Genomic DNA, 21,657 nt, shown 5'->3' with positions numbered 1-21,657 from the left:
TTAACTTGGAGAGCTCGCTTGGGCGGCTGCTGAAACTATTTTCGAATCCACTTATTTCTGAAAGGTGGCTTAAAATAACGACTAATATTTATTTTGCTGTGATGATGGTTACAAAGCGCATTACTGGGTAATTTAATTAAATTCAACTTCATTATTGTTTTTGGCATAGGGGCAATTAACTGGTTTCTTGACATTGGTAGGGTCATGTTCCTAGCCACGCCCATAAGGATATCTATTGCGGCTGTTGTGCTCAAGGTGAGATTTCCCAAGCCAATAGACTGTAACGCTTGAATAAATAATAAGACAAAGGGCAATCAAAAAAATACTGATGAGCGCAGCCACGTTGAGGCCCAGAGCCCACTTGCTGTATCCCCTGGCTCTCTGCAGGTCTCCGATCACCTTCATGTCTCTTGCCTGCGACAAAGAGAAAAGACAGAAAGATAGATGAACGAGCGAATGCTATGTTCAAATAGAGGTCTACGGCCATGTCGTCGGACATGTGATGTGAATTTACAGACATTTGATTTTTCATTAAAGCTGCTGTAGGTAAGATTCCAGTGTTGCCAAGAAAAGAGCAGAAAAGCGCAAGATTTAAAAAAAATAATCAACCCCTCAAAACGCCCTGTATGCTCCCTTCCTATGTTGCTCCACCATTGAGAAAGTGTTTGAGGTTGACAGGCATGACATATTTCTTGAACGGTTTGAAATGCACTGGGAGCGTCCTCAAAACTAAATGACAGAGCAAGGCACGTAGTCAGACAGAACAGACTTTGTCACTGAGCATTTCGATCGTAAACATTAACCTTTGAAACATAACATTTCTAACGTATTGCACTCAAAGTATAGTTCTTAAATCGTATCTACAGCATCTTTAAAGCGTAACAAAGCAAAGGCCTACCTTGATTGAGAAGATCAGCGCCGCCAGTCCGAGGCAAAAGGGGTTTGCGTGGAAGAAGCTGCAGATGGACCATACCACATAGTCTCTGGGATGCTCCACAGGGTTGCCGATGGTCACAACAGTGTCTGGGTCCCTGGACCAACACAGAACAATGGAAGTGACTTATATTGGAAAGTAATCCATTTTATTCTTGATGAATTGAAAGATGAATAAAGAATTCACAGCCCACAAATAGGATTTTCACAAAACATCTGTATAGACTTTTACATTTTAATTTAAAAAGTATACGTTTTTGACCACATTTTTACAGGGATAACTACAATCAACAGATGGTTGTAAAAAATAAAAGAAATGCATAAACAATTACATATATATATATATATATATATATATATATATATATATATATATATATATATATATATATATATATATATATATATATATATATATAAATAAATACATTCAAAACGATGATATACCTGTTATATTGCATTTCTTGTAGTTGCGGGCTGATGGACGTGCTGACAGTATCTCCTCTTTATGAAGTAAAGTAGGCCAGCGCAAGAAGCAGTGTGCTTTTATCATGTCCGTTTGGAGAAGAAAAACACCCACCCATGTCCACGTCACGCATCATAAAACCCAAAAGAATTAAGTGCAATAGATTGGTCATTCCTGGCTTTCAAACTGTTCTTGTTGTGGTTTTGCACCAATATTTTATTTTCCTACATTTTATAAAAAAAAAAAAAAGAAGCATATCCATTATTGAAGCATAGAAGTATGAAATGTTAGGTTTAATGTTAGTAATGGATTCAGTAATCATGAAATAAATTGTCATTTTGGTTTGATACGTTTATTTGATTACCGTGAATAACATTTACTAAGTGTTTTACAGTACAAAAAGTTATCGCGACTTTGGCTGTACAATTGAATCCCCTTGTTGGTCTGCCGTTGTTGGTAAGACCAGAAAAAACAAAAGAAACCTAACCAAAAACCACAAAGCTACAAAAACTGACGTCCCTTCTACTTCCCTTCAAACGTTTTATTGTAACTTTCCATCCACAGTACAAGTTATACCAACCATTAGAGAGAAGAATATGAGAATTTGTTTGTTTGCAATCATATATTTTCAAAGCGGTTATCAGCTATTTTGGCTCACCCCACTTTCTCATAAAATAGTGTTGTGATTGAGCCTCATAGTTCTCCTTCATTGTGATCTATAGCAATAGCCAGCAGTCAAAGGAATGCATGAGACCAAAACAAAACACACCCGGACTAGCAAAAGCCCCTTATCAGCTCTTCAAAATGTAGAGCTATAGTAAAAGGCACTGCTTTAAGGTCAGATTTTCCTTGCACAGAGCAAAATAATGTAAAACAAACTGATTGTGCTCCCAATTCTTGATGATTCATTTCAGGTGTGTGTGTCATGTGACTGCCTATATAAGCTGATGCACCTGCACAAAATAAATTGAGTGTGTGTTTTCTCAGAACTTAAATGCAGTTGTGTTATTTGTCCTCCCAAGTTGATAGAACATTTCGTAGGTATATCTAGCAGTCAAGCTCTGTTTAAAACAAACAGGCAATAATAAGGGCATACAAGTAGAAAATGATTACAAAATATTCTTCAATGTTTTCTTTGACAGTATTGATCAGGTTTCAAGAGCTTAACCCCATCATATAGACTAATCAATTCATTTGAGTACAGGTTTAACAATGCATCCAGTGTATAAACCAAGCCATTGAAATACATAGTAGCAAATGTATTATACATAGTATTTGGGTAAGTGATACAATTGTGTTTAGACATTTAAAATATATAACTTTAGACTGATATCCCTGTAGTAATACATGAAGACTGGCTGCTTACCAGGGATTGGATATAGTTTGACTGGACAAAATGCAGAAAGTCTTCATATAATCATTGTTTTTCGATTTGGAATATCTGTTAAGAAGCTATTCCTTTTCATTGAAATGCTAGAATAGAATTGTTATTAAGCCCAGATTGGTTATATTATTATTTGAACAAGATATCTTTTTTAAACTGGTGGAAATCAGTTACTGCGGAAGCCGTCTTGGGCGTGCTACCTGGTCAAGATATATGACCTCACATTTTTGCGGAGGCGTTAATGGCTGTAGGACGGGTATAGACGTACACATTGGAGTTCTGGAAGAACAAGACCAAAAAACAAAATGTCATGGACAAAAGAAAAAAAATATATAGATATATGTTATATATATATATAAAAATTAATTAATAAAAATACTGCCTACCTTCTGAGCCTCGGCATTGTGCTTGGTGAGCAGGCTCTGGACCTGCTTTCCGTAGTCGGGATGGATAGCCATCAGGTGCTGTACCTGTTCAGAGGAAGATGGGACCCAACTCACTAGTGTTCTTGATCAATGTTTCATGTGGGTAGACATGGCACTAAAATATTTTTTAAACTACCTCAATGGCCTGATGGAGATGCACCCCATTGATTGATCGTTTTAGCATTGCAAGAAATGGGACTGCAAGGTGAACCTTGGGGTTGAAATCTGTCCTGAAACAGGAAGGTGAAGTGGGACTAAAGTATGTGTGGCCCCACCATGCGTTCCTGGATGAAGACCTGGGCTCCCTTCAGGGCTCCGGCCAGGTTCTGACAAAGTCTCCGTCGCTCCTCCTCACTCAGAACCTCGCTGTAGAAGGTCCCCGCCTGCCACACCCAAGCACACAGCACTTAGGTACCTCACGCACACACAGGTATCGCACAACCACACACACAATGAATATCACACACACACACACACACACACAGGGTGTATCACACACACACACAGGGTGTATCACACACACACACACACACACACACAGGGTGTATCACACACACACACACACACACACACAGGAATTCTGAGCCCCCTGACAGAATTCAGTTATGGTTTACATAAATGTTATTATCATGCTGGCAAGCAGTATGGAATGTTAATCAATGTATTATCTCGATTTATACAACGGGGGGCCTGAATCCAGCGATCTGATTGGTTCCTAACTGTTGTATAATGAGCGTATACATAACTGCTATGACGCCCAATCATTTTGTGAAAGTATCACTCCGCGCCTTGAAGTGGAAAGTGTCAAAGAATACAACCGTATTTTTACTAGTGTGTGTGTGTGAAGTCATTTTGCCATAATTTTAACAGTTGTATAAAAGCAATAGCACAGTTCACTGAAGTCTAAAATCGGCGAGTGAACTGCTCCATAGGATAAATTGCCGGCGAACCGCTCTATCGGAGCCTTCTCTCGGAGGGACGCTAAAGTGTGTTGCATAGCGACCGTCGATGCATAGCGGCAGCCAGGAGGGACTACTTTTTGGTAGTCTTTAATAAAACGGCTACTTTGACTTTCTTGGTTTCTTTTTAAATGTAGTGTATCCATGACTTTCGTTTCGCCATAACAGTAACCGTTGTATAAAAGCAATAGATCACTTCAGTCAGTGGCATGTGCTCATTATACCACTGTGAAGGGGGTCGCCGGCCCTCCGCTGCGCGTCGGGGCCGGACAACGCCCCTTAACAGTGGTATAATGAGCACATACCACAGCTTAATTATACCATGGTCTGGGTGAATACTCGATTCTGATTGACTGGAGGGTGTAGGTTAAAAAGTGTTAATTTACACCTAGGAAAGACGTTGACCCTATGAAGACACTATGGCCACGTTGCTTGGCAACGCCTGCATACGGAAGATATTAAATAGTCTGCTCGAGTTGTAAGAATAATGTAGGCTTTTTGTAGATAGGTATGGGATATTATGTGAAATCATGTGAATGGTAATGCAAACGATCTTTTTAGGTTTATCATCCAGTGCAGGCTGTAATTATTTTAGCTACAGTAGCGCTAGCTGCTAGGCTAGGCTTGTTATCAGGTTGTTGGGAAAGTGTAGAGGAAGGAATATACCTTTCTTGGTAAAAAAACTGGGTGACGAACTGTCGACCGCTTTGAGCTCTTTCCTCTCTCTCTTCCCTCCCCTGACAACCTGACTTCTTAATTTCACCGACCGGGATACACACAAACTGACTTTAGACTTGCTTGCTTCACAACGATTTCACAACACTTGCTTCACAACGATCTGCCTGGCTGCTACTTTGCTCTGCAGTAGCGCAAGACTTGGGCTGTACCAAATAATGACAAATGAGAGGGGTGATAATAGGGTGAAGACTTTCTAATGATTTTTAAAAAATGGAGAAACAAACCACAACAAAACAAACCACCTTAATTTGATGAATTAATCCGAAAAAAATAAATAATAATAATACCACCAGTGTCCTCTGGGGCGCCCCCGTCAGTGCCCACACACACACACACACACACACACACACACACACACACACACACACACACACACACACACACACACACACACACACACACACACACACACACACACACACACACACACACACACACACACACACACACACACACACACACACACACACACCTGCGTGTAATTGTCATCGTTGGCGCTGTTGTAACGTGTTACGTCTGGGGACACCTTGAACTTTGACTCCAGGAAGCAAGGCTGGCAGTCAGGGTTACTGAAGCTGTTGGGGAAGTAGTTTGGAGCTCCGCCTTGAAAACACATCGGTCCGATTAAAAATGGCACTCCAAATATTTGTTATGTGTTCAATCTACAGTTTTTAAAGAATTTGGGGCAACCCTCCATTATCATCTGTAAATAGATGCCGTTTATTCTCCGTGCCACCAATGACACGTTTACATCACTTTGCCATTTCTTCATTGAGGGTTTTGACTGCAAGCTGTTTTTGGCGACAAACACAAAAAACACAAAACCACTGTGGATGTAGGGCACTGCTTGCTACAACAAATTAACAAGGCAAAAGGGTTCATTAGGCCAACCATGTAGCAAAGAGATGCCAAACATGTCACTGGTGGCATCTTGTCACAAAACTCTTTCCCATTACCCCAACGGGAGTCTCAATATATTAAATCGTTGGACGGCCCCTTTAAGAAAGTATAATAGCCCTGTGAGCCTGAAAAAAAGCGCAGTTTCACGCTAGGGATGGCGGAAATGTGAAACATTCTTGACCGACCACCGAGCCTCATTAACTGGTTGAAACCGGTTAACCGATCAGATTAAAATGTGCTATTTCGTAACTCTGTTTATCTCTAACAGCACCTAAGAGACGCCGCTTGATTAGTTTGGAGGAGACGGAAAAATTTAGTGTGAGGGATATTTTTTTTCACTTCACACAAAAAGACCTTGGAATGAGATGGCAAACTGTAGGGGGCTACAGACGGGCTAGAGACGCGGTGTCTGTCCAACTTCCAATAATTCACCTCATCTGATAAACTTTTTGTGTGAAGTGAAACCAACACACACACTCCACAGTCCACGCTGACCCAAAAAAATGTTTTAACCAACAAGCGACAAAATCGATCGGTTAACGTTGATACGGTCAACCATCGGTCAAACGGTCATCGGTTAACATCCCTACTTCACGCAGTTCTCATGTCATCTCATGCTTACTTTGGGTAAGATCATGCACATACTCTACCGATAGCAGCGAGTCTGAATCTTTCAGACTTCAAATGAAGCCCTTTAAATATCCAATGGGCATTCGGGTACACAATTTAGCATTTATTAAACATAAGTATTCATCATTTCATTTTCATTGGCCCCTTCACCACCGACGCTAAAATAGACAAGGCATAATAATAATGAATAATAATAATAATAATAATAATAATAATACGCAGTCCCACCCTGGTTATCGGACATGCACATGGGGCCGTCCCTTTGGTAGTTGGACACGCGGGTCTTGTAGGGACAGTTGACGGGGATCTGAAGGTAGTTGGCCCCCAGGCGGTGCCGGTGGGTGTCCGGGTACGAGAACAGGCGGCCCTAGGGACACAGGCCGGGGGACAGGTCATGTCACGCGTTGGCACCATAAATGACCATTTCTACTCAGTCATCTCCCAGATGCCTTTTATCCGGACCCCCCTGTGGAACACAGGTTACGGCTGGACACTAAGGTGGGACACTTGGAGGTTAGGCTGTGGACATTGGGGATTGAACCCAGTGGCTTTCGGCGGGGAGTCGAACCCCCCCCCCCCCTGCCAACGTTGTGCGTGACGCATGCGTGTGTGAGACATCCGGGTGGTTTACCTGCAGCATCTTGTCCGGGCTGGCCTCCACCCCTGGGGGCATGTTGCTGGGGTCAAAGGCCAGCAGCTGGCCTCCACCCCTGGGGGCATGTTGCTGGGGTCAAAGGCCAGCTGCTCCACCACGGCAAAGTAGTTGGTGGGGTTCCTGTTCAGCACCAGTTTGCCCACCGGGATCAGTGGGTATTCTTTATGGGACCACACCTGTGGGAGGCAGACAGATTGGGAAGTGACCTCCTCCTCCTCTTCTTCAACAAAGGGGTTCCCCAATCCTTTTATTTTTTGAAATGGACACACACACACACACACACACACACGTTGGGAATCCCTACTTTAACGTCGTCCTTGATGACGGATGATGTTTGGTGACGATCAGTTAAAAACATTCCTGAATATAGAAACAACCTTTTACCTTGGTCAGATCAAAGGGGTTGAACCTGAACTTCTCGGCCTGCTCAAAGGTCATGACCTGGATGAAGAAGCTCCAGGAAGGGAAGTTTCCGTTGGCGTTGAAGAGGTCTCCGATGGCGTAGTCGGGGTTGGAGGCGGCCAGCCGGTCGGCCTCTTCCACGGTCAAGTTCTTGATTCCCTGGTCCGTCTGGATGGACAGTGAGGAGACTTCAGACACGCAGCCCATCCTGTTGCACATACAGTTAACCATACCACCGTTGTCGTTTTCTGCCGAAATGTTTATTTTATTTAAAAAAATTTGCAGACCTCATTTTAAATGTGTACTTTTTATAGCCATCCTCTACTTCTGCTTTGACACCCACCTGAGATGAATAAAGTTAATTTTAAGATCTTTCTCTTTTATTAATTCAGTGATTGCTTTGCTATCCTGACCACATCTTTCCCCTAAAGCCCCTGTGGTTCAAAATGCAAAAGCTCGACCGAAAACTAAAAGGTGACTACATATTGAAACGCCCACAGAAAAGGATTCGCAAGCCTCTTGCGAAACCTTCTCTGTGCGAGTTTCAAGATGTTTCAAGAAATGACAATACGCTTAGCGTATCTTCATTTCAAATGTCTTTCCAGCTAAAAAAATATAACAATATCAATTTTCTCCGATTCAAGGACGCTTTACATGTATGCACACTGAGTAAAAGTTTAGTACAAAATAAATCAAGTGAATCAATATTAAATGCAGTAAGTCAATTGGTGAGGCCAGCGTGTGGCAGGTTGGTCTTGAGTCAGCTTGGGCGGCAGGGTATTTTGAAATACAGACGGTATGATTCAACACGGTTCAAAATACAGACGTTGCACTATCTATTCAACGTTTTTCCAACATCTTATGAATTCATTTTTATTAAAGTAGGAGGATGAATAATTAAGGAATCCAAAGAAAGTCATTTGCATAGTTTTGGAGACAAAAAATAGGATCGAGAGCTGTCACAGCTCTCGATCCTCATCATCATCATCGACTGCACCTCGGTGCCTGCAACTGTACGTGTAGACTGCAACTGTAACCAGTTGCAGTCTACACGTTGGACTGGGAGAAATGGGTTCAAATGTTTGTTTCTTTTTCTGAGCTTTCGACCAATAAACCAACATGGAGGCAGATGGTTGAATAACCTCCCAGAAGTCACAAAAAACATCTCTTGACGTGAATCTGGTGTAAAAAAGGATGTCCTCGTCTGAGACACAAAATCTGTGAAAAGGCACTTGAACCACTTTCAGCTGTGACAGCTCTCATCAGCTCCTTGACTGTTTCTTCCAATTGCTGTATGTGTACAGCAGCAGCATCCAGTGCACCGATATGAGATGAGGAAAAAAATTAAAACATCTAACCCAGATTTTGGCTGTGACTTGCATATTGGAAGCAGTTTGGACCTCTAAAGAAATTGCTTTTTGTAGCTCAATATTGCTTTTACATTTTGCTTTTTATAGCTCAATATTCACCTTTACAATTAATTAAGTAAGATATAAAATGCAACATTTGTACTTGTGATGAAGCTTTTCACATTGTGGTACGGTCAAATGCTGGGACATCAATAAGACTAAACATTTTGTGCCCGAGTTCTGAAAAGTTCTGTGATTAAACCATAGGTAGCACATCCTGTCAGGTAGGTGGTTTAAGAACAGTATGGGGTAATAGTAGGCCAATATTTCAGAACACTAACAAACACTGACAAACCTGGTTTAGGAGCAGAACCGAAATCATGTTCTGTCATCACCACCGAAGCTGAGATCTCCTCCATCGGCTCTTATTCACAGGGCAGCGGTTGCTCCAGAGGAGGGGCTGGGTGAACGTCATGGCCTAAGCGAGTTGATGCTCTTTTATAAACAGACCCCCTTCTTGGCAGTCCCCAGTTTTTCCACTGGAAACGGGAGGGTACAGACCCGATTTTCAGTCGCTTGGTGTGACCCCGGTTGGTTGCTAGCTGTAGCGTTAGTGTAGTCTGATTCACTAAAGTGCCGGCTACAAACAAACGTGCTACCTTGTTTTATTTTAAAGTTTGGCCCTTCATCCCGGCGAACCGCTTGAATCCACTTCTTCGATAGACTCAATTCAGTCTGGAATCCATGAAAACTTAAGTAGGGTTGGTGTTGTTTGCTAGATGTACAAAGTGGAACAGAGCAGTGACACCTAGCCTTTGTTTCAGCCATTGATGAAGTGCGCCGGAAGTGTTCGTGCACAACGAAGACAAATCCCGCCAACGGAACCCGCAAGCGTGATAATCCCCTGTGATTGGAATGTACGTCAGCCGAGAGCAACCAATAGGTTTAGAGCTAAATGGTCCCGCCCCCAGGAACGTTTTTTTTTTTTTTTCAGATTCGACTGTCAGGAGTTTCAAAACGAGTGGCGTCAGAACGCTGCCAATATTCACGTGACTCAAAGCTTGCGCCTGTGTGGTCAAATCTCTGAAAAGTCAGTGCTGAAAAGTCAGTTCTGAAAAAATACGTTGCAATGTCGTAAACGTACAAGTTTTTAAAACTAAATATTCAACCTTTCAAAACGTATTTCTCAATGTATGAACACCTGTTTGCAGAATCCCATTTACAAGGTTTCAAAACCGGGCAACAATGAAATACACTGTTAGAACAGCGCCAGATTTGAAACTCTGCAAATGCGCTGGTGAAATTGTTTGAACTTTGAAAATGTGTTGGTGAAAATGATGAAGAAGATAAAATAGAACACAAAATCATGTTTACAGATGTTTGAATTTTAGTTTTATTTTTTTTTCAGGTTATAATCTCTTTTCAGCGTTGCAAAACCTTTTTTACAAGGTGTTGAGTTTTCAAACCCAGACTACAAGCCTTTGAAACTTTTTTTTTCAGGTTTGAGTTATGGCAGGACTGACAACAACTGACTCCAATGGGCTATAACGGGTACTATCATCAAAACAATTACAAGACTCAAGATAGTCAAAATAATAATGATCAGCGCAGCCACGTTGAGGCCCAGAGCACACTTGCTGTATTCCCTGGCTCTCTGCAGGTCTCCAGTCACCTTCATGTCTCTTGCCTGCGACAAAGAGAAAAGAAAAAAAAGATGAACGAGTGAATGCTATGTTCAAATAGAGGTCTACGGCCATGTCGTCGAAAATGTGATGTGAATTTACAGCCATTAGATTTTTCAATAAAGTTGCTGTATGTAAGATTCCAGTGTTGCAAAGAAAAAAACTGAAAAATTCAAGATTCTGAAAATAACCAACCCCTAAAAACACCCTACATGCTCCCTTCCTATGTCCACAATTGAGATAGTGTTTGAGGTTGACAAGCAAGACGTAGGCCTATTTCCCGAATAGTTGGAAGAGCACTGGGCTCAAATGTAAATGACAGAGCCAGGCGCGTAACCAGAACAGACCCTGAGCACTGAGCATTTCGCTCGCAAACATTTTAAACATAATATTTCCAACCAATTGCACTCAAAGTATAGCGCTTCAATCGTATCTACCGCATCTTTAAAGCGTAACAAAGCAAAGGCCTACCTTGAATGAGAAGATCAGCGCCAACAGTCCGAGGCAAAAGGGGTTTGCGTGGAAGAAGCTGCAGATGGACCATACCACATAGTCTCTGGGATGCTCCAGGGTTGACGATGGTCACAACAGTGTCTGGGTCCCTGGACCAACACAGAACAATGGAAGTGTCTTATATTGGAAAGTAATCTCTATTGTATTCTTGATGAATTGAAAGATGAATAAAGAATTCACAGCCCACAAATAGGATTTTCACAAAACATCTGTACAGACTTTTACATTTTAATTTAATAAGTATACGTTTTTGACCACATTTTTGACAGGGATAACTGCAATCAACAATTGATTGTTGTAAAAAAGAAAACCCATATATGACATTTTTATATAGAAAAACATTTAACACAATGATATACCTGTTCAATTGCAGTTCCTGATAGTCTGATGGTGGTGCTGACCGAACCTCCTTCATCTCCATCTTATGAAGTAAAGTTGGGCGGTGCAAGAAGCAGTGTGCTTTTATCATGTCCGTTTGGAGGAGAAAAAAACCTACTCATGCCCACGTCACCAGTGGCGGAGCGTGAGAGTTTCACTATTTAAAAAAATACATGCCTTAGGTAAGGCCACCACTGCTGCATGACAACTCAAACTTCATCTTTCAGCCCGACCACATTTACTGTTAAGGTTTAATCTCTTTCTTTCCTACTCATCCCTTCACGATTGAGTGGGTCATGAAGGCATTTGCAAGGTAAACCCATTACCACTGAATCGCATTATATTTTTTCAAATCGTTTTTGCCTATCAAATCGATTTTTTGAGGCATACAAATGACATGTGACCATACCTACCATCAACTCAACACATGGAGGACCGCTCCTTCTCAAAATATATGGTGTAATCGGCCCTTGACTGTCTACATATCCGTGTAGTGGTATGTTTTCGGCCACATGACCATAGGGTTTCTGGGTCGAATCCGTCCTCGACCAACCATGTTCTGAATCACGGCATGAAAGAAAATAATCATTGCTATCATGTCTTCATTAGGCATAGCTGTCATACTGTAGGACACTATCATTGTTGCTTGCAACTATATTTATAATCTTCTTATTCCAGATTAAAAGTTATACAAATTGGTTGGCTTGTAGAACTTGTAGAATGATGAAGGGAAACAGAGGATGGGATAGAATAACACATGGTGGCGCCATAATCGGCAATTGAAGTTCAACATTTCCAGAGTCATCCATTACTACAAAGGTTAGAGCGACTGTACTGTCTGATACTATAACCAGGTTTTTCTGAAAGGATTATAGCAACAAACATTGTGAACCACTTTGTTAGTGAGTATAGTATACTTGTACCTATACATATGCACACTTTAAGCATACATTAGCATAATCATGCACATTGGTTGATAATCACTTATAGAGAACGCATGCGTTTTTGTTTATACTTTATTGTTTTACAATACGCTGAGTGCAGAATCCAGATTTGATTACATCTTTAATGGTAAAAAAGTGTTAATAGTTACATTTAAAATATATATGTATTACGGTACTGTGAAGCAGAAGTAATTCAATTAGAATTAATCTTGTAACTGAAAATTGTAATATAATAATTAAGTATTTTGTGTATAAAAAAAATGAATGGGACACCTGTCGTTTTTGGGGTCGGGGTCCTGAAGGGGCCTTTCCTTCCAAATGTTCACTCTGTCTCGTCCTTGCTCCTGTCTGTTCCAATCTCTGCTTCTGTAGCCTCCTCTCCTCTGTCTGTCTGTCTGTCCCTGCCCTGCCGTGGGTGGAAACCTATCTTTCGGAGAGCAACACTCTGTCTTTTGCTCAGGAAAGACGCCTGATGGTTCCTCTGATGTATTTCCATTCAGAATGCGTCTTTGTTAAAGGATAACTACTGTTTTGTCACATAATTTTCGGTCTGAGGCTCAAATGCGGACACATTGTCATGATGTTACTTTCATGTAAGCGTAGTCACTGCTTACAGCTTGTCATTGTAATGCTGCATGTCCACAGTTGAAATAACTAATTTGCATATAATAACTCATAAAGACCTTTGCAGTGGCATTGCTAGACCTGTCCTAGGCCCTATGGAGGTAGTTTTGTGTCTTTATTATGCAATCAAAAATAAAAGGGTTTGAGAGCAAAACTTTCCACACTGCAATCAAAAAATAGGTTTGAGAGCAAAACTTTCCACACTGCAATCAAAAAATTGATTTGAGAGCAAAACTATCGACACTGCAATAAAAAAAAAGTTTTATTGCAAGATAAATTAATGTGATAAAAAAAATATTAATGGGAATCCAAAAGTTTTGTTTGCAAACCCAAAAGTTTTGTTTGCAAATCCAAAATCTTTGTTTGCGAATCCAAAAGTTTTGTTTGCGAATCAAAAAGCTTTGCTTGCGAATCCTAAAGTTTTGCTTGCGAATCCAAAAGCTTTGCTTGCTGTTGAGCTGAATCTGGGGGGGCGGGACCTACGCCGAAAGATGTAAGACACGTCTCTATTGGCCAGTCTCGATCGGAGTGACAGCTTGGCAACATCCACAGTTAGTAACGAGAGAGGGAGTTCTATTTCATGTAGGCTACGCCGTCTAGGCTTCGCCGTATGACTATGAGCTTGTCCCGTGCGCGCGCTTGCGCGCCCTGAATATCCCGTAGGCCTCCCTGTCAGCCGACAAGGAGACCATGGCAGAGGAGAGCAGGGCGATGTTGTTGACCGCCGCCGCGGATTGAGAGGCACAAACGAACACCCTGTCCGTCAGGCCGACAATCTGCTTCTGGAGGCGGTCGGGGGGCAGCGGCTTTTCGGATGTTGCCAAGCTGTCACTCCGATCGAGACTGGCCAATAGAGACGTGTCTTACATCTTACGGTGTAGGTCCCGCCCACGAGATTCAGCTCAACAGCAAGCAAAGCTTTTGGATTCGCAAGCTAAACTTTAGGATTCGCAAACAAAGCTTTTTGATTCGCAAACAGAACTTTTGGATTCGCAAACAAAACTTTTGGATTTGCAAACAAAACTTTTGGGTTTGCAAAAAAAACTTTTGGATTCCCATTAATATTTTTTTTATCACATTAATTTATCTTGCAATAAAACATTTTTTGATTGCAGTGTCGATAGTTTTGCTCTCAAATCTATTTTTTGATTGCAGTGTGGAAAGTTTTGCTCTCAAACCTATTATTTTTGATTGAATAATAAAGACACAAATCTACCTCCATAAGGCCCTGCATGGGGCCCTGCCACGACCGCCGTCGAACCAGCCTCCATCTCCCTCTCAGTCTCATTCTCTGACTCAGCTGAAGCCGTTATGTAAAAGACCATTACATTGGATCACAAATAGCGCATGTATTATTTAAAACCATGTTACATTGTCAAACATTTATTTTAGCTGAAGCTTTTATGCAAAGTGTAGTAACATTCAGTACATTCAGTCCAAGACCCAGACTCATTCAAATTAAGTGCCTTAATGTTGCAAGATCTAGAAAAAGTATGAGGCTATTTTTGGCATTTCTTGCCCCGATTCAATTTCTAATTATAATAAAGGCCTAAATTAAATTAAAACCGTAACGATAATGGTCTTCCGCTGCATCTGGACTACTGTCATCAAGTGCATTGGTGGTCTACCCATGGGTTATTTTAAGGACTATGCATCATTAACTTGGAGAGCTCACTTGGGCGGCTGCTGAAACTATTTTCGAATCCACTTATTTCTGAAAGGTGGCTTAAAATAACGACTAATATTTATTTTGCTGTGCTGATGGTTACAAAGTGCATTACTGGGTAATTTAATTAAATTCTTGTTCATTATTGTTTTTGGCATAGGGGCAATTAACTTCTTGACATTGGTAGAGTCATGTTCCTAGCCACTCCCATAAGGATATCCATTGCGGTTGTTGTGCTCAAAGCGATTCTTCTCAAGGAGAGCGTTCCTTAACCGAACGACTACAAAGCTGAAATTAATAATAAGACAAAGGACAATCAAAACAATAATGATCAGCGCGGCCACGTTGAGGCCCAGAGCCCACTTGCTGTATCCCCTGGCTCTCTGCAGGTCTCCAGTCACCTTCATGTCCCTTGCCTGCGACAAAGTGAAAAGAAAAGAAAGATGAACGAGTGAATGTTATGTTCAAATAGAGGTCTACGGCCATGTCGTCGAAAATGTGATGTGTAGGGCCAATTTGATTTTTCAATAAAGTTGCTGTATACTGTAAGATTCCAGTGTTGCAAAGAAAAGAGCAGAAAAGCGCAAGATTCTGAAAATAATCAACCCCTAAAAAAAACCTACATGCTCCCGCTATGTCCACAATGGAGAAAGTGTTTGAGATTGACAGGCACGACGTATTTCCCGAATGGTTGGAAGTGCACTGGGAGCTGCCTCAAATCTAAATGACAGAGCCAGGCGCGTAACCAGAACAGACTTTGTCCCTGAGCATTTCGCTCGCAAAACATTTTAAACATATTTCTAACCAATTGCACTCAAAGTATAGCGCTTCAATCGTATCTACCGCATCTTTAAAACGTAACAATAAAGGCCTACCTTGATTGAGAAGATCAGCGCCGCCAGTCCGAGGCAAAAGGTGTTTCCGTAGAAGAAGCTGAAGATGGACCATACCACATAGTCTCTGGGATGCTCCACAGGGTTGACGATGGTCACAACAGTGTCTGGGTCCCTGGACCAACACAGAACAATGAAAGTGTCTTATATTGGAAAGTCATCTCTATTTTATTCTTTATGAATTGAAAGATGAATAAAGAATTCACAGCCCACAAATAGGATTTTCACAAAACATCTGTAGACTTTTACATTTTAATTTAATAAGTATACGTTTTTGACCACATTTTTACTGGGATAACTACAATCCACAACAGATGGTTGTAAAAAATTAAAAAAATGTATAAACAATTACACATATATATAAATAAATACATTCAATACGATGATATACCTGTTATATTGCATTTCTTGTAGTTGCGGGGCTGATGGACGTGCTGACAGTATCTCCTCTTTATGAAGTAAAGTAGGCCAGCGCAAGAAGCAGTGTGCTTTTATCATGTCCGTTTGGAGAAGAAAAACACCCACCCATGTCCACGTCACGCATCATAAAACCCAAAAGAATTAAGTGCAATAGATTGCTCATTCCTGGCTTTCAAACTGTTCTTGTTGTGGTTTTGCACCAATATTTAATTTTCCTACATTTTATAAAATAAACAGAAAAAAAGCATATCCATTATTGAAGCATAGAAGTATGAAATGTTAGGTTTAATGTTAGTAATGGATTCAGTAATCATGAAATAATTTGTCATTTTGGTTTGATGCGTTTATTTGATTAGGCCTAACGTAAATAACATTGACTAAGAGTTTTACAGTACTAAAAGTTATCGCGACTGGCAGTACAATTGAATCCCCTTGTTGGGGGTGTAAATTGTGTGACGCGCAACTTGCAGTTTACTGATAGGCTTACAAGGCATTTATAAGTCCTGGTTGGTCTAATCGCCTCTCACACTCAAGCCAGCTCCACCTCCGTCATTGTCAGGTACACCCCGGGGATCCCGGTTTTGCGAGTGGGAGAGCAAACGGAGCACTGGCACCAGGTTGTGAAGTAGCCTCTTCCAGACTGGAGATTATTTCAAAAGGCGTTTTTGACTGTCTTCGATAGTCTGATAGTATTATAATATCATTTATAATACCATTTATTCGTTCAACTAGTTATTGTTAACACCAGATACTCAACACCAAAGCAGATGCACCACTTTGCCCCTCCCCGTTATAAAATAACGCGCATCGCAACAACTTTAGCCAATGCAGGCTCCTATTGCTGTTTAAAGTGTGTGCGTGTGTGTGTGTGTGTTGTCATTGATTGTCTTGGCTTGCTTGCATCCATGAAATATTGTAACGTCAAGTAGAAACACTTCCTTCAACAACTTGCTCCACACACACACACACACACACGCGCACACACACGCACACGCACACACACACACACACACACACACACACACACACACACACACACACACACACACACACACACAGGGAAACCCTTCTTTAACGTCGCACACACACACACACACACACACACACACACACACACACACACACACACACACACACACACACACACACACACACACACACACACACACACACACACACACACACACACACACGACTCTCTCCGACCACATGTCACAAGATCGGTCATACTGCAGGCTCTCATTTGCAAATGCACTGATTGTGTGCCCGTCTCCGATATGCTATATACCTGGCATTTATTCAGTTCATGTTCATGTTATGTAATGTTATGGCCTAGCTGGCTACTGCATATAGAGAACAATCTGGGGATGAGGACATCCCCGAATATTGTCGGGTATTTCGCACACTGCCATCTCAATATATAGCCTAACATATACAAATATATCACTGTACTAGACACAAATGTATTTTTGACTAGCTAATGGTGGTCATTACATTGTAGTGAAACTAGTAAAGACAACACAGCTTTATGTTACAGCGAAACATCGAGTCACTGCAGCTCTGATTGGTTAGACAGCCTTCAAACTTAGTGGTCAAGCAAAGAAGAGGGAGGGGCTCGTTCTGCATACCTAATAGCCGGAGTGAATAACTAATAGCCGGAGTGAATGACTAATAGCCGGAGTGAATGACTAATAGCCGGAGTGAATGACTAATAGCCGCGGCTAATAGTCATTCAAAACCGTACGGAATCCGTACGGAAACCGTACGGCTTCTTGGCTTTCCATAAGAAAGATGCGTACAGACTGAAGAATCCCTACTTCAAAACTAAGGCAGACCAACTGAATTTTGCGAGTGAACAAAGGGACACAGAACAGGAATTCCGGCTTATGAAACAACACGCTTCAATGACACGCCTGAATAGAACACTTGTCTCAACTCGAAAACTCGAGGAACACTTCACTACGCACTTTAGTGACCGTAAATGCGAGCCGCAACCCGAACTAGAACAACCGGAGTGCTACCCCCACATAGTGCCACCAGATGACACGCCCACGATTGATGACTCGATACCAGAACGTGGAGAAGTAGAGAACAGTGTAAAGAAACTGAAGAATGGCAAATGTCAAGGGACAGATAACATCTATGCAGAACAACTGAAATACTCGCAGTCAACAGGACTGATAAACTACATCGTGCTACTCATCGGTTTGACATGGTCATGCAATCAGGTACCAGTAAAGTGGCTAACAGCAAGCATTACTTGTTTATACAAGAAGGGCCAGAAGTCATTGGCAGAGAACTATAGAGGGCTAAGTATAATAGCTACAATATCGAAAGTCCTGTCTGGGATAGTTGTCGAAAGGATACGGGAAGTATATGAACACACATCCTCCTGCAGTCACAGTTGGGCTTTAGAGACAACAGATCGACCACTGACGCCATATATGTACTACGTCATCTACTCGAGGATGCAAGGAGATCAAAAGAGGCCACTGTTTATAGCATTTGTGGACCTGACGGCTGCCTATGATTGGATTCCTAGGGATGCCTTATTTAAATGTCCAGAGATCCGACTGAAATCCCCTCGTTTGGGGTCTATACTACGCGCACTCTATACCGGTACGAAAGCATACGTGAAAGGAAGTAAGCACATTTTTGATACATTGGTAGGATGTAGACAGGGAGCACTGGAATCGCCAATCCTTTTCAACATTTAAATGGATTTCGTAGTACGAGTTGCCCGTCATGAAGTACTGAGGGAACGACCAGACTCGGGTATTAAGGTTGCATATTCCATCCCAAATGAAGTATCGCCATGGGAGTATCGCTCGAGAGCTCCATCTCGCGGGACTACCCAGGTAACGGAACTGTTATATGCCGATGATGAAGCAATTTTTGCCAACTCTGTAGTAGAACTGAAGACCATCCTAGAAACCTATGACCGGACTTTCACACGTTTTGGCTTGAAGATGTCGTACAGTAAAACCGAGACTATGGCCTTCAATGTCGATGACGCAATAAAGAACCATGAAAGCCTGATAAGTATTGGAAATAACAAAATCAAGAATGTGGGAACTTTCAAGTACCTTGGGTACACGCTTAGCAATGACGAAGCAAAAACATCTTGCTTCCTTCATGCAAGGATTGGGGATGCCTTCCAGAAGTGGAACGAACTTAAACATGTTCTCACAGACCGACGGATACGATTATCAACGCGAGTTAGGTTCCTGACGACGTGCGTGCGGTCTCGCCTCCTGTACAGTATCCAGGCTTGGGCACTTACGGAGGCAGAGCTTGATACCAGTGAGGTTATATGGACTGGGTTCCTGAGGAGAATGGTGAAAAAACGTGTTTTTTTTTTATCAGGTCTGACAATGGTACTGAGTTCACAGGGCAGGGTTACCAAGCCCTACTGCGTAGAAATAGAATCAGACATGAAACATCACCATACTCACCACACCAGAATGGCACCGCAGAGCGTAACTGGAGAACCCTTTTTGACATGGCTATATGTATGCTCTTGGAGAGCCAGTTAGCCAAGGAGCTATGGCCGTATGCGGTCCAGACAGCAGCAGTGGTGAGGAATAGATGTTTTAACAACCGCACCAGAGAGACACCTTACTTTATGCTGAGAGGAAGGAGACCTAATGTCTCCAGGATGCAGAAGTTTGGTACTGTGTGTTACGCCTATAGGCAGGACCGGAAGAAGCTAGAGTCAAGGTCTGACAAAGGCATCTTTGTTGGTTATGATAAGAACAGTCCAGCCTATATGGTCTACTACCCTGACAGCAGGAAGGTGATGAAGCACAGACTGGTGAGGTTCATGACCTGTGTTGAGGGACCGCAGACTGATGGCATGTCAGAATATGACAGTGGTGTGCAGTCTAGCACAACCAGACCTGACCCCGACAAACACGAGCAGAACGACATCCCAGAGGCTAGGCCAGGTCCAAGCCAGATAGGCCTACAGACAGGTGAGGTCAAGCCAGAATCCCAGTCTCCACGGAGATACCCTGCTAGAGAGAGGAGGCCAGACTTCTATGGGATAGATAGTGATCAGGTTCAGATCAACATTGATTATTGCTACAGGATGGTTTGTAATGTACCTCAGACGTTCAGAGATGCTGTGACTTTATCCAACTCAAGAGAGTGGGTAGATGCAATGGATGAGGAGATGAAGGCACTGAGGGATAACAAAACATTTACTCTGACCACCTTACCTGTGGGCAAGAAAGCAGTGGGGGGTAGATGGGGGTATACTGTCAAAACCAATGTTGATGGATCTGACAAGTACAAGGCCCGCTATGTAGCCAAGGGATACAGTCAACAGATGGGTGTAGACTATGGAGAAACGTTTTCCCCTACTGTTGACCTAACTAGTGTGAGAGTTTTGATGCAGAAAGCTGCCCAAGAGGATCTGATCCTACATCAGATGGATGTTAAAACTGCCTACCTACATGCACCAATTGATTGTGAGATTTACATGGAACAGCCAGAGGGTTATGATGTAAAATCACAGACAAATGAGAAGTTGGTGTGTAGACTAGAGAAGTCACTATATGGGCTTAAACAATCAGGTCGAAACTGGAACCAAATGTTGCATGACTATGTGAAAACATGTTTGTACAGAACCCAGCCGATTACTGTGTTTATGTTAGAGAAACCGAACATGACAAGGTGATCATACTGATCTGGGTTGATGACCTGGTTATTGCAGCCAGTGATGAGAGAGCTTTAAAAGCAGTTAAAGAGATGCTTACTGTTAAGTTCCAGATGAAAGATTTGGGCAGACTGAAGAATGTTCTTGGTATCACTTTTAACCAGTGTAATGGATGTGTGAACATGTCACAGCAGAGTTATGTTGACAAGCTACTTGACAGGTTCGATATGCAGGATTGTAAACCCAGGTCGACACCTTGTGAACTAAAACTGTATTACACTGATGATGATGATAAGCTAGATGACCCCAGAAAGTACAGAGAGGCAGTGGGTAGCCTTATTTACCTAACCTCATGCACCAGACCTGATCTGAGTTTTGCAGAAGAGCAGTGGACAACTGTTAAACATGTACTGAAATATTTGAAGGGCACAAATGACAAAATGTTGTGTTACAAAAAATGTGATGGGCTAAGGTTGTTTGCTTACAGTGATGCAGATTGGGCAGGTGATGCAACTGACCGACCCAGTACAACTGGTTATTGTGTTAGTCTGAGTGAAAATGGTCCTCTGATTTCCTGGAAGACTAAGAAGCAGCCAACTGTAGCACTGTCAACTTGTGAGGCAGAGTATATGGCGTTGGCCGCCACCACACAAGAGTGTCTTTATTTATCTCAACTGCTTGAACATCTTGATGACTGTCTGTATAATGTCCCTAAGATTTTTGAAGATAAACAAGGTACAATTGCATTAGCCAAGAATCCAGTAAGCAGACAGCGATGTAAGCATATTGATATCAAATACCATTTTGTGAGATCAACTGTTAATGACCAGAGCAGTATGTTTGGAGTATTGCCCAACAAACCAGATGATAGCTGACCTGATGACAAAACCAGCTACTAAAGCAAAGCTACTGACTTTTTCCATGTTCCTATTTGGAGTATAGCCAGTTAAGTTCAGTTGGTTTCCATGTTTGTTTGTTTTTGTTTTATGATTTATGCCTGTCAATAATGTGTAATCAAGTGGGGGTGTTAATTGAT

At 41.9% G+C, this 21,657-nt stretch overlaps 3 protein-coding genes and 1 long non-coding RNA gene across 4 annotated transcripts in view; all 4 read right to left on the bottom strand.

The window, feature by feature from the left end:
• Positions 1–7,171, bottom strand: part of LOC115550588 (catalase) — a 33,116-nt gene extending 25,945 nt beyond the window's left edge. Inside the window, exons 1-5 of the mRNA XM_030365757.1 lie at positions 7,067–7,171; positions 6,664–6,802; positions 5,378–5,508; positions 3,484–3,591; positions 3,170–3,253 (exon numbers count right to left, since the gene is read on the bottom strand). Coding sequence (XP_030221617.1) covers positions 3,170–3,253; positions 3,484–3,591; positions 5,378–5,508; positions 6,664–6,802; positions 7,067–7,108 — 504 coding nt within the window. The 5' untranslated portion in view covers positions 7,109–7,171. The remainder of the gene's footprint in view (positions 1–3,169; positions 3,254–3,483; positions 3,592–5,377; positions 5,509–6,663; positions 6,803–7,066) is intronic.
• A 3,099-nt stretch (positions 7,172–10,270) lies between these two features.
• Positions 10,271–11,856, bottom strand: LOC115550600 (uncharacterized). The gene is made up of 4 exons (XR_003977921.1): positions 11,828–11,856; positions 11,396–11,457; positions 10,995–11,125; positions 10,271–10,528 (listed from the first exon to the last, which is right to left on the bottom strand). It is a non-coding gene; the product is annotated as an uncharacterized LOC115550600 (long non-coding RNA).
• A 558-nt stretch (positions 11,857–12,414) lies between these two features.
• LOC115550596 (interferon-induced transmembrane protein 3-like) overlaps positions 12,415–21,657 on the bottom strand; it is a 19,499-nt gene continuing 10,256 nt past the window's right edge. The window contains exon 4 of the mRNA XM_030365767.1: positions 12,415–13,063. The gene's annotated coding sequence lies outside the window, so the exon portion shown is untranslated. The remainder of the gene's footprint in view (positions 13,064–21,657) is intronic.
• Positions 14,350–16,132, bottom strand: LOC115550593 (interferon-induced transmembrane protein 1-like). The gene is made up of 3 exons (XM_030365763.1): positions 15,933–16,132; positions 15,524–15,656; positions 14,350–15,064 (listed from the first exon to the last, which is right to left on the bottom strand). The coding sequence occupies exons 1-3, from the start codon at positions 16,037–16,039 to the stop codon at positions 14,846–14,848; spliced, it is 459 nt and encodes a 152-aa protein (XP_030221623.1). The 5' UTR covers positions 16,040–16,132; the 3' UTR covers positions 14,350–14,845.

This window comes from Gadus morhua, chromosome 9 (assembly GCF_902167405.1).
Source record: "Gadus morhua chromosome 9, gadMor3.0, whole genome shotgun sequence".
Classification (NCBI taxonomy): Eukaryota; Metazoa; Chordata; class Actinopteri; order Gadiformes; family Gadidae; genus Gadus; species Gadus morhua.
Note: the sequence above shows the minus strand (reverse complement) of the source record. Positions and strands in the feature narration are given on the sequence as shown.